This window comes from Apostichopus japonicus, chromosome 17 (assembly GCF_037975245.1).
Source record: "Apostichopus japonicus isolate 1M-3 chromosome 17, ASM3797524v1, whole genome shotgun sequence".
Taxonomy (NCBI): domain Eukaryota; kingdom Metazoa; phylum Echinodermata; class Holothuroidea; order Aspidochirotida; family Stichopodidae; genus Apostichopus; species Apostichopus japonicus.
In genome coordinates, this window is record NC_092577.1 from 4,480,001 (window position 1) to 4,492,869 (window position 12,869).

The following is a 12,869-nucleotide window of genomic DNA, read 5'->3' on the forward strand; positions in this document are numbered from 1 at the left end:
AATAAAGATTGTTCATTTTAGATAGATAAAAGTCCGCGTCCCCTGTACAATAGTACTAACATTCAGAGGCTATATACATAAACCCATCAAGATGAAGCTACATTCATCCGGGAGTAACGTGTTGACTACCTGGCCCCCCCCCCCCACCCCGAGGTACCTCAAACCCACGAGATCTTATATCAAAGTTCCAAAAATGTCTCCTCACTAGTCTTTCTCTCATTTTTCCACTGGTGATTTTATGTAAGTATTAATTTCTTGACATGTTCAAGTTTATCTGTAAATTCGACGTCACCCCTGTTGTATTTGTCCGGGTCGGGAGGGTGGATGTGAGGGGTGGGGGTAAGGGGCAAAGGGGACGATCGAAATAAACACAACGGAAATGTGATTGAATTGAACAATTTTTAAGAAGCATTCAAAGATGATAAGAGGTTAGTCACACGCTCTGTGTTTATGGAACAGAAAATGTGTTTGCTCATCGCCTGTTGAAAAACTACGGAGGCTTTAAAGTGACTTTGAGATATTGAGGTAAGCAGATAAATATCTCAATAACAAAACTCAAATGGGGATTTATGGCCTGAAATGACATATTTAAAATGTGTTACAAAATTGTCAAAGACAAATGTTGTTGAACGTTATTAAAGGGTGCTCCATTGTTTATACAAAGTTAAAAGAAAATATCTTTGGGATTTATAAAACGAAATATTAACATAAAGGGATACACCGATAAGTACACGTGATCATGAATTTAACCTTTAAAGCAGCATTCAGTTGATTAACTCCTTATGTCCCAATTTCCATGTCATATCATTGTTCCTTGGGGAAAATATTTACACATTGTAATTACTTAACGGGCAGTGGACGCCCCTCCCCCATTGGAAAACTTTTTTTGTGTTAGAGCTAGGGCATTGGGCGAAAGCTTTCTATTCTTTAGCTGGTGGTATTAAATGCTCGTAATTCTCTGATTTTGAGTGTGGGAGGGGAACCCCCCCCCCCCCATTCCCCACCCCGTTGCTACAGCACTGCGTCTTACACGTTTCATCTCTTTTCCCTTTTCTCAGAGCGTTGTCATGTTGCTTGGATTCCTGGTAACCCTCGTGGCCAGCTCCATTCAGGTTGGCGGTCTGGTGAATGTGTTCGAGATCAATGCGAGGGATAGGCGTGACACCTTCTTAGACTTCCGTCTCAATCCAACCATTCGTCACTCATTTTGGTCCGTTTTCATTGGCTATGGATTTCTCGCAGGGTCGTATGTCGGGACCAATCAAATCATCGTACAGAGGTACATGACTTGCAGAACTTTCAAACAGTCACAGCTTGCCGCTGGTATAGGAACTATCGGTATCGGTGTAGTAGAATTCCTAGCCGTCTTATGCGGCATGAGTATGTATGCATATTTCGCCGGATGTGATCCTTTGACTTCCGGTAAAATTCAAAGTTCAGATCAGTTGATGCCTTTTTTAATGGTGGAGCTATTTCAGAAAGCACCCGGTGTGGCCGGTCTCTTGATATCCGCAGCCTTCAGTGCATCGCTGAGTACGGTCTCATCGGGGGTGAACGCACTCGCGACCATGACTGGCCAAGACTTTATTCGATATTTCTGGCCAGATATGGAAGATTTTAAATTCACCTTGATCCTGAAATACGTATCGATATTCTTCGGACTGGGTTGCATATGCATGGCGTTCTTAGCCTCGGTACTAGGCGAGATTCTTCCATTGACCTTGAGTGTCGTCGGAATTCTCAATGGACCGTTACTAGGTGTTTTCAGTCTTGGAACTTACTTTCCACGAGCCAATTCAAAGGGAGCCGTATGTGGAATTGTAATCGCCATGGCAATAGGAACTTGGCTAAAACTAGGAGCCATGGCTTACCCGCCAATCATAGACGATCCTCCACTTCTCATTGACCAATGTCACGTTGATACTGAAAACGTCACCAGTATTCTCGCTACTGGTTTGATGGAAGAATTTGTGTCTGACGTCACTCCTTATGTCACCAGTATGGCTCCCATGACAGGTGCCATGGACCGCCCGGGTATAGCTCGTCTGTACGGATTGTCGCATGCGTATTACACACCTTTGACGTGTTTCGTTACCATCATAGTAGGGATTCTTGTGAGTTTGTTGACAAACTCCAACGATCCCCCTGTTGATCCAAAACTGATCAGTCCTTGGGTAAAGTCCTTCTGCTGTTGTCTACCGAAGCCATGGAGGGCCATGTTAGGTGATGTCGCAGACGACGACGATGGCAATGAGAGCAAATATAACTACGCACCGGTAGATCTGAAAATGGATGCTAGTAGATATACAAACGAAGACGAAAATCAAAATGGCGACACCGCAACTGTTTGAAAAGAACTAAACAATAAAAGTGGCGCCCTATATAGGCTGATTAATCATAAAATACTATTGTAAGCAAGAATGATTGGATGCCTTGACAAAATAAATATAAAGAATGAATTTAAAAAAAATAGGAGAGCTTAATACCACGGGTATATAGTTTCATTGATCAGTGAATCTCCAAAATGTAATTTGTTTTATAATACGAGGATATGCATTATTAAGCATTATTTCGTCATTGATGGTCTGTTATTCAGTTGGAATTCTCAATGATATAGTAAGAGCAACTTTGATACTTCTTAATGTAGTGCTAGTGTCGAATGGAGTCGATTGAGTAAGAATACGACACCGCATAGCAGCACCAGTTATTATGACAGACGTCTATGGACGGCCATTGCCGCCAAAATGAAATAAATAACAAAACACGAAATCAAAGTGTGTAATTGCCAGTGTGTATACATGACGCATGACAAAGTATTACAGGGACGTCCACATCATCCTCTGTTGATATAGATATGGCAACGTTATATATTTTTCTTTTATCTTGTTATTCTTTTGTATTTCTACTTATGTTTGATGTATATGCTTTAATGTAAAGCCCACATTTATGTGTGGCCTGCCTCCTATCTTTGATTGTGATGTCAAATTAATTGTTTCACTTTCAGTTGGACAGTTATTTGATTTCTCAATATATTAAATATGTTTGACAAGTTATGGTTTGATTTCGCGGTTTCCATTAATATTATTATTATTTTGCAGATATGGCCGCTCATAATTATATACAGACGCGCCTGTGAGGTTTCGGATACGAGCCACACGGATGCAGCTTGTTCCTAGCACTAACCATCTAAACCCATCAAAATGGCATGCACACATATGTCATCTTATCGATATATGCTTCAGATTAGGTTCAGGCGTTCATTGAATCAATCAATCAGACGACATTTATATAGCGCCAAAATCAACAAAATTGTTCAAAGGCGCTTTATAAAGACAGTTACATGAAATTAATTACAATACACTTGTTGAAAAAAGATAACATTTGAGCAGTTTCTTGAAAATATGAACAGTCTGAGCATCCTTGATGTGATTTGGAAGAGTGTTCCATTCTTTTGGTCTATAGCAGGAGAGTGAGCAATCTGGGAAATGACACAGCACGTGTTCTGGGCACGATCAAATGAGGAGAAGATGTATATGATCTAATTAACATGTATGCGTGGTGCACGGTTGCAGCTGTAGTAGGTCAGATATGTAAGCTGGCGACTGTTTATGGTGAGCTTTGTACGCAAGAAGAAGAACTTTGAATTTAATGCGCTGTTGTATGGGGAGCCAGTGCAGAGCAACGAGTTCCAATGTTATAGAGTCATACTTCGTACGCTTGACAATGAAGCGAGCAGAGGTGCGTTGGACATTCATTGAAATAATAAAAACCCTTACATTTATGCCTCGTCACGAAGTAGAAGTCACCCTCTATAAAAAAAAATAAAGAGAGACAAAAAGAAAAAGAAAAAAAAAGACAATTACAAACGTTTTGAATGCCGGCTGTATGTGGTATCGATGAACTTCATAAAAGGTATTTTAAAGCTACCGAACATCAAGTGATAATTAGAGTAAATAACTATACAACGTTAACATAAATGGAAATGTGCACAGCAAATCAAATAAATCGATAGAACTTTAATGATCCCACCACAATAAACCGCTTATAAACGCCATAAACACCACAGTATAACTTAACACTAAACTAATCAGCAAAACGAACGAAGAAAAAAATAACTTAAAGCAGCATTTGCGTTGGGTCGTTTTTTTCCACCTTTTTAACATGTGCATCGATTTTTTTACATGTATAATCATAAAACAGTCAACTAAGATACCATCCAAGTTTCACCCTGCCAAGAGCGTTAATTAGCGAGTAATTAACGATTTATGTCGATAACGAGTAAGAGTGTCCACGACAAAGTTTTCATTTCTCCAAATCCACTAGTTTGAATTCCACCAATCAGTGAATAGTATGTTTATTCATGAGCCGTTGCTTAAAATAGATTCATTCACAACAACCCGAAAAAGTTGCGTGTGCGTGGGTATCACAGACATACCAACTCCCTGGAAATACACTGTACAAACTAAAGCATTGCATTGTAGTACGTTTCGATATACTGGGTTGCTTTCGACTCCGGCAAAGTAAAAACTTATTCTATCATGGAAGCGAACTTACAGAAGCGCGCAAAAGGAAAATACAAGAGTTTGAAGAACCTTACTTCACCGGAAAAGAGAAAGTGGCGGAAGACTCAAAAGCAAAGGTATGAAGCCACCCGTATTCACCTAGGGAATCAAGTAGAAAGATGGACCGAACTGAAGGAGAAGTTGGGGCTGAAGAACGACACGGAGGTCGCTCGATATTTGCTAGATAGGTGAGTAATCTCTTCCTTGCTACGACATAAAAGTTCTAGAATTCATTGAATCTAAGGCATACCTGCAAATTCTTGAATGGTGAAACAAGAAAAGAATATCAAACTGCCGGTGTATTCATACGACTTCGTTACTAGACCTAAGCCCTTGGCCTAGGCTACGCCTGCCTAACCCGACTTTAGAACGTGAACAGAGCAGTTTAGGTTTAGTATTTGCTGTTACGACCGTTTATGCTTGAACGTTTATACGCACGCTCGACAACGGAATGAATTTTTACCAAAAATTTAGAAGGATATTCTCTTCAGAAACAAGGAAAAATAAAAAAGTAAAAGAAGAAGAAGTGTCCTGGTATAGGCTAGTTACCTTTCTGTTTCGTAAAGGAACATAGCCTATGCATGGTGACCATGTTTTTGCATGCTTGGAAGTTGACAAAAGCAGGTGTACTTTGGGCTAGGCTAGAATCCTTTAACATCTTATTGATCTTAGAAGCTAGGGTGAGAATGTTATAGCCAAAATGATATATTACTCTCACCAGTATCTACGAATTTTGTACTCATAATCCTCATATGAAGACCTTCAGTTAACTTTACCTCAATGCAGCCACAGAACAATGTAATGCAATTGCCTATAATATTGGTAACAAATTCAATTTTAAGTGCTATGAGAAATTGTGTTTCAGTGCCCAAGATCAGTGAAGGATCGCCATAGTATTTGCTTGTAAAAGTGTTTGGTTATTGACTCCAAACCGTGAGTATCAACATAGGGAATCATAGCAAGAACAAAGAGAAGGGAAATGTAACAATAAAGGTCTTTATTCATGAAACCACCCTGTTGATAAGCAGCATTGCATAATGAATGCACAGTAACTCTTGTGGTCAAGGATATCATTCAAGAGATTGAGTCTCTCTTTATGTGGTTTGAGATTGTACACTACAGTATGTTTACAGTCTTGTCATCATTGTCAGCTCTAAACAGGATGTTGTGGCCATTCATTGTTGCTTTGTACCCTTTTCCCCATTTGTTTAATAAGCCTGGTTAATTTCAAGCCTGTGAAAGTTGTAATAGTGGTTTAAGATTTATTATTTTCAGTTTTGAGAAAGCATGACAATATACTGTAATAGAATTTACCATGGAAGAACAAAGCAGTGTCCCATTAAGCTGACTGTATATGCGAAGTTATTCAACAAAACCCATATCCTAATATCTTTGTTCCAGTTATAAATACATCCTCCCTCGCAGCGGCTTCAACGGTGATATCTACAACTAATTAGCAATTTGAGCGGCAAGACCAAACAACAAAGTCACTTACTCACAAATATCTTTATTATATCTGTATTAATAGCTTGCTGAAGCAATCTCTTCATAGATACATCTCATTGCATTATGTTTTAGATATTGTGATATAGTTAAGACAAGTGCACTTGCTTGTATTGTTCTAATATGTCACACAAAGCTGAATTAATCCAACAATAAATGATAACAAGGAAATCAAATTTCATGATGTAAAAATTACACACTCCAGTTAAAATGATTTATTGTGGTGCTTGAGTTTGCCAGAATTTTCTTTGAATTCTCTAATGTATTATTCATATACTCCAATATATTGCTTTCGCTGCAATGTTATCTGTACATGTATTTTTACTTTCAGAGTTGACTCTGCATACTCTCCTTGCAAAACACCAAACATAGGCCTGATGACATCAACACCTGTGTCAAGTATGTCTGCTTCAAGTGAAGATGCACTGCCAGCTACAACACCATTTTTATCTGGAGAAACATCATCCGCTGACCAACTTAAGTATGCATGTTTGGATAGTTATGAAAAAAGCAGAAACCTTTCTTGAACATTTTGCAGTTTATGTGGTGCTGCAATCAAGTACCTAAGCCTTGTCAAGTTATACCCGAAGGCGATGTGGTTCAGTCTCCCACATTTCAAATTTTCGGGTCCATGTAATCCTTTTTCAATAACCTGGTGCCCTTGGTTTTGTATTTTCATCTCCCTTGGGGTCACTCATTACGACAGATATTCACATTTACATTCATTGCTTTTACATATCTTGCTTGTGTAACAAAACAGTTTCAAATGCTTTCATATGCAAACGTCTTAGCCCTGGGTCAAGCTTTTCACAGTAAGACTGTGACTTTTACAGCCAAAAAATATATGGATATAAAAATGTTACCTTAGATGATTCCAATATGTGTCAGAGAATTTAAATTATTATTACTTTTTTTTCAGTTTAAGTTTTGACTACACTGATGTTGGGGACTACATCATTCCACATGATACCCCAGGCTCAATTGACAGGGACTCTGACCCTGACTGGGATTCTGGTGAAGAAGATGCCGACTCCTCTGACATGAGTGTTGATCTCAACGTTAGGTATGTCTGCTTCTTGACTTCAGCCTCAAATCTTATATATATCCGCTCCTTTTTGTTGGAATAAAAGAGAATCAGGGCTAAATTAATGCCTTTATTAAATGCACATGTAAATTTTATTTTTCTCTTACAGTCATCCAGAACAACCAGCAGATTTGGACCTGGACACCATTCTTTCCTTTGCAGAGACTGATCAGTCTGAAGATGAGGATGTAGATGATGGGACAGGTTCTGAGGCATGTGCAGAAGATACTCTATTCATTACTTACAAGGAGTCCCTTTTGCAACTACTAAAGGATTGTAGACCTAAGTCTTGTGTTAGAGAATCTTGCCAGTCTCCTCCGCAAGACGTCACAAAATTTGTCGGAACTGCTGTTGGTGTGAAATGGGTTCGTTTCAGTTTCTATTTGGCATTTTGTCAGTCCAGATTTGGCTACTATATTTAAGTTATCCCTCAATTTAAATTATTTCTCACCAAAGGCAAATAGCATCTTTGCCTTGGAGGTGACACTTGCTTATAGACAAGATAACTAAAAAAGTAAACATTACTTGAACTTGGTATATGTGTAACCCTTGGTGAGTTGGTGATCCTTAGTAAGTTTCATGGATGTCGAAGGTCATTTGAGGTCAAAATTACATAACTCTGTAAATACTGTATCATAAAACTGAAACTTCACTTGGTACATCTTTAAGTGCCTGGTCAGTAGATGATCCCTTTTGTTTTACATGGAGATCAAAGGGCAACTGAGGTCAGAGTCCCTAAACCTTGTGAACATGATATCTTAAGCAGGTAAAGTTGCTTGACCTTCAAAAAAAACCTTGGTACTACTGTAGCCCTCGGTAGTTAGAGGTTTATTTGCTTGTTAATATTTTTTTTTATATATATTTAGTTCTCACTTATTTGATTACTACTTCTTTTGTCTCTTTTCCAGATTTGTGCTCATGGACACGTGAGCAAGATTTGGCATTCTCAGCCAAAGCTTAAAGGGAATAATGCGGGAGACATAGCAGTCTCAGCTGCAGTTATACTGTCTGGAAATAACTACGCAAAAATCAAAATGATGTTTAGGTTTATGAACCTTGGTATGTGCCACTCTGCTCTCCACAGTTATAGCCAGAGGACTTACACCTTTCCGGCAATTGAGGCACACTGGAAGCAGCTTCAGACTGAGCTATTACTTGCAAGGAAAGGGAAAACAGTAGTTATCGCTGGTAAGTCGTGTAATTAATATTTTACAGCCCTGCATGTCAGGGGCATATATAATGGCAATTTTTTCATGATGTACATAATTTTACTGTTTAGATATGTGTTCATGATTATGTGGTACTTCTTCAACAGGTGACGGAAGGAACGACAGTCCTGGGCACTGTGCACAATACTGCACCTACAGTGTAATGGATTATGAAACCTGCGATATACTGGACATTCAGGTTGTTGACAAGAGGGAAGCTGACTTAAAGTCGACCAACATGGAAAAAATTGCTTTCTTACGAGCACTGGAGACGCTAGAGAAGAGCGATGTAAAGGTTGAGGAAGTAGTTACAGATGCTCACCCACAAATTAAATCTTACCTAAGTAAGCAATTGATGTACTTTCGTAGGCTTGTTGATGGCACAATATTTTTCATGTGTGTGTGTATGTTCACATATACTTGTCTTATGACTGGTTGTACTAAACACAAGGAAAAATTATATTGCTTTGTAAGCTTTCATTTAGAATAATGTTCATTTGCAGATTTTTTAATTCTTTATCATACTGAGTTACCAAGACACAGATTCCATTGTCACCCACATGGTATATTTGAAGTTTTTCTTTTCTGTCTACTGTACAGAGGGTCTTGAAGGAACCACTCATTCGTTTGACGTTTGGCATGGGGCAAAAAATATTGGCAAGAAATTGAGTGAGGTAAGTCCGATTGCCTTGTGTTTCATATGTCAACATGATTATTTTTTCTCTTTTGATCTAAAAATAATGTACCTCAAACACATCCTGTTGTTACCTGTTTTCTCTTCAGGCAGCAAAAAAGGCAAGGAACAGGCCACTCATGCCATGGATTAGTGACATAACAAGGCACTTTTGGTACTGCTCACAGCATGCAGATGGAAGTGCAGACACATTTTTTGTAAGTTAAATATGTTCTTGTGACTTAATAATATTACATTCAAAACATGCACTTCAGTCATAATCATTTTAACTAAGTTAGGCAGCCAGTATAAATACTTCTTGTGATGGAATTCTGCTATACTTTCTATTTCACCTTTATCCTTGTCATGTCATGATCTCTTCTTTCCTTTTAAGGCAAACTGGAGAGGAATTCTTCACCACGTTGTTGGAGATCATGAATGGGCTCTAGGTGATGGAGTTAGTCCAGCATGTTTCCAGCATGGACCTTTACCAGCTAGTCAGAAGGACCTTGAACCAGACTCTCCTGCACATGCAGCACTGAGAGAGATTGTGCTTGACATGAATCTTATAAGAAACATCAAATACTACACGAAGTTCAGGTACTGGTTTTGGTGCACAAATCTTGAATATATGTTACCCTTTTGTTAGGATATTGGTAGATATCTTGCACATGCCCTGCCACGTGGTGAAGTAATCAATGATGAGCAGCTAGAAGTATGAAAATACTTTCAGGCTAGTTGCAGTGGAAATTTCTCCTAAAATTATGGAATATTCCTTCATATCACTTTCAGACACACATCAGCACTAGAAAATTTCCAGAGCCATGTGCTAGTTTATGCTGCCAAGCGGTTTGCCTATGGGTAAGTATGTTGTCCAAGATTTTGAATTCTGCTCATTTATTATGAAATCTCATTGAAATCATGTAATAATCATGTATGAAATCATGTAATGTTTCAATTCCTACATATTTTTCAGCCCTCCTTCGTATAAGGCTAGAAATTTGTTAGCTGGTATTGACTACCAACACCACAAAGGAAGACGACAAGCAGAAAGAGATGGGGAACCTGTGTAAGTTACATACTGTACTATCATCACATCACTTTCCTTTATTAAGGCCTGCAAGTACAGAAATATGAACTGATATGTTTTGTTTCATTTTCTCTTGCAGTTTCACATGAAATTATTCCAAATCTGCAGGTAGATGGACCTGTGTCCCAGTCATGCAAAAAAAAACCTTCAAGTACACTAATGAAAGATGTATTTAGAAGGAGGCTCATTGATAATAAGTCCCAACGAAGTCATGTGGTTTTGGCAGAAGATGACCCCAGGCGCATCTCCGGGACTATACGCCCAAACCAACCACCATCTGTCCATCAACTTCTTGAAAATCACAAGAGCAGGATGGAAGCAAGTTCATCTCTTTAATCTTAGCCATCACTCAAATGTTTTATTTTTTTCAGGTTGGGGTGGGGGGGGGACTGGTGGGGGAATTGTTACATGTTGTTGTAGTGGACGAATATGGTTCCCAAAGCTTATGCTCAAATGTTATGGGAAATAAATGCATTGTGGTTCTACTGTACCATAGTTTGTTACGAATCTGTCATTATTTGTAATAAGAGCATGTAATATATGTACAGGAAAAAGTATGAAAATACTGAGATGTGACCAGCATTGCATTCTCGGCCGTTCTTGGCCTAAAGTTAATGTAATATATCACCATGTTAAATCTTTCAGCTCCCACCCCCCCCCCCCCCTCCTGATTTTTGCAGATATTGCGCATATGCTCTCATTTTGAACCATTTTACCTCCCCCAAGAAAAATCACCTTCCTGTGCATGCAGTGTGTTACAACTTTATGACAGCAAAGCTCCCCTTAATTAGGAATCTTCAAAGGATTTTCATTGTGTAACCTTCATGACCTGAACTCAACTTTGATCTCCCCAAAAAACAATAAGCTTCTTGTCCTTATGTTTTTACACTTTACTACCACATATGTCATCTGTCCTGACTTCTACTCCTTGAGATAGTATGTTAACAAGTTTCACAATTTTAACAATTTTAATCCCAAATGAACTTTGACCCATTCCATAAAAGTAGGCATCATTATCAGCGATGTAGACTTTTCCTTGCCAGCCTAATGGTATATTTTGTAACAAAATAGCACAGAAAGCAAAAAACTCAATGCAGTTTATAAATACTGTTCATATATTTCACATACATAGAACGGCTGGGCATGCATATGTGAGAAAAAAATTATGAAAGACCAAAAATACTATATTGTAGTACTACATGTAATGAAAGGCCAATGCAACTTCCAACAACAAATTGATAAGAATTCTTAGAAAAAAAAGAAACACGTAATTCAAAAGAGCAAGGTAACAAATGGTAAAGTATGTTTAAGAAGAAACAGAAGTTTCCATGGAATGTGTCTTCGTAGAGTCAAGGTGAAATCTGCAGCTGTGTAGGATACTAAGTACTGATAAAAGTTCTTAATTTAGGTTTTTGTGTGTAGACATTTATATGATTTTTGTTATATTAACCTATGGAGATGGTCATCTTAGAAAAATAAACTACTGTTTGAAAGAAGTGAAGGGTGGGTGAGTGAAGCAGTGAAAAACTGTTTTGGATTAAAGTCTTTTCAGTAAATAGAAAATATGTGATATAAAAATAAAGATGATTTTGGAATGACAGTTTTTGATGGCATAACAAATGAACGATAAAGAAGTGAAAAAATAGTCTGATTAATGGCAAGTATAAAAACATATATGTAAATAAATAGAAAAATGTGAAGAAGAAAAATTGAATACCGGCAAGAATAGCTAACAAAGATAAATGAAAACATTAAAGCAATCTACCTGGAATGTACCCAACATAGTTATCATGTGGGTCAGGAAAAGTGGACCTGATCCGCCAGACAACACAACTGGGAACTGCTCTCCTATTTCTGTTGCCAAGGCGACCATAATGCCACAGTACAAATTGTCTGTATGCAGCATGTCTATTGGCTTTGTTGGGCTCTTCTCCTCTGTTACCGCCACAGATGGCTCTTCTTAGTTCTCGGGCGACACCAAGGACCAAAGGGTCAATCACCACAGTATCAATTTCCTGGAAAATATGACATTGAAGTTGTAGAAAGTTATGTCCAATTATTAAAACACCCATTATAGTCTTTCAGTTCTTGTCACTGACGCCATATGCTATAAACTTCTTAAACTGATTGCTGAAAATAACACTTTAGTCACGGAAGGTTATGTCATAACAACATATTTTGTTATCTTGAGTTGTAAAAGAAATTTAATTTGTCTATGCTGTCATCACTGAGCACTATTGCTAGCCACAAAGCAAATTTTGGGTTCCAGATAAAACATTAAGAAAACAGTACTGACCGGTCTAAGAGAGAGACAGTTGTCACCTGTCCCTAGACAGCACACCCGTTCCTCTACTGTTGGCATTTCTCTGCACCTCTCACAAGTGCACCAGCCAGGTGAGTCTGGGATTGTCATACGCTGTGGGTGCTGCTGACGTTCCCATATATCAAAAAAGAGAGCAGGGTAGCTGTTCATCAACTGCAGAACGAGCTCTCGCAGCTGTTCAGAGTCCACTCTGTGTATCATTTCCTGAAAGAGGCCACAAACGTTATGTTGCATTTCAAATGTAATACCCAAAATAACCTTATGACAAAAACTGTAAGCTTATGTTTTTTTATGTTCCTATCCTCTCTCAACCACCTCTCCCACTCCTTCCATGATAAATTATCAGTGACAATTTTACAGTCATGGGCATTTGTCATATTGGTTCACATAGAAAGATGCTCATAACTCGAAAAGTAAATTTCATAG

General features: G+C 38.4%; 2 protein-coding genes across 2 annotated transcripts in view; both read left to right on the top strand.

The window, feature by feature from the left end:
• LOC139984309 (sodium-coupled monocarboxylate transporter 2-like) overlaps nt 1–3,319 on the top strand; it is a 7,616-nt gene extending 4,297 nt beyond the window's left edge. The window contains exon 2 of the mRNA XM_071998174.1: nt 1,059–3,319. Within this exon, the coding sequence (XP_071854275.1) occupies nt 1,059–2,351 (1,293 nt within the window). The 3' untranslated portion in view covers nt 2,352–3,319. The remainder of the gene's footprint in view (nt 1–1,058) is intronic.
• Nucleotides 3,320–4,195: 876 nt separating this feature from the next.
• Nucleotides 4,196–10,501, top strand: LOC139984313 (uncharacterized). The gene is made up of 12 exons (XM_071998178.1): nt 4,196–4,750; nt 6,397–6,546; nt 6,985–7,128; nt 7,259–7,514; nt 8,058–8,337; nt 8,465–8,701; nt 8,958–9,031; nt 9,141–9,248; nt 9,425–9,630; nt 9,823–9,891; nt 10,007–10,099; nt 10,200–10,501. Exons 1-12 carry the CDS (start codon nt 4,539–4,541, stop codon nt 10,207–10,209), a joined length of 1,839 nt encoding a protein of 612 aa, XP_071854279.1. The 5' UTR covers nt 4,196–4,538; the 3' UTR covers nt 10,210–10,501.
• Nucleotides 10,502–12,869: the final 2,368 nt, after the last annotated feature.

What these genes read in the sequence shown, in the direction of transcription:
- LOC139984313 (XM_071998178.1), top strand. Translation starts at nt 4,539, where the DNA reads ATGGAAGCGAACTTACAGAAGCGCGCAAAAGGAAAATACAAGAGTTTG. An exon ending in GCTCGATATTTGCTAGATAG is followed by an intron (nt 4,751 to 6,396) that starts GTGAGTAATCTC and finishes TTTTACTTTCAG; the next exon opens with AGTTGACTCTGCATACTCTC. An exon ending in TTGGCAAGAAATTGAGTGAG is followed by an intron (nt 9,032 to 9,140) that starts GTAAGTCCGATT and finishes TTTTCTCTTCAG; the next exon opens with GCAGCAAAAAAGGCAAGGAA.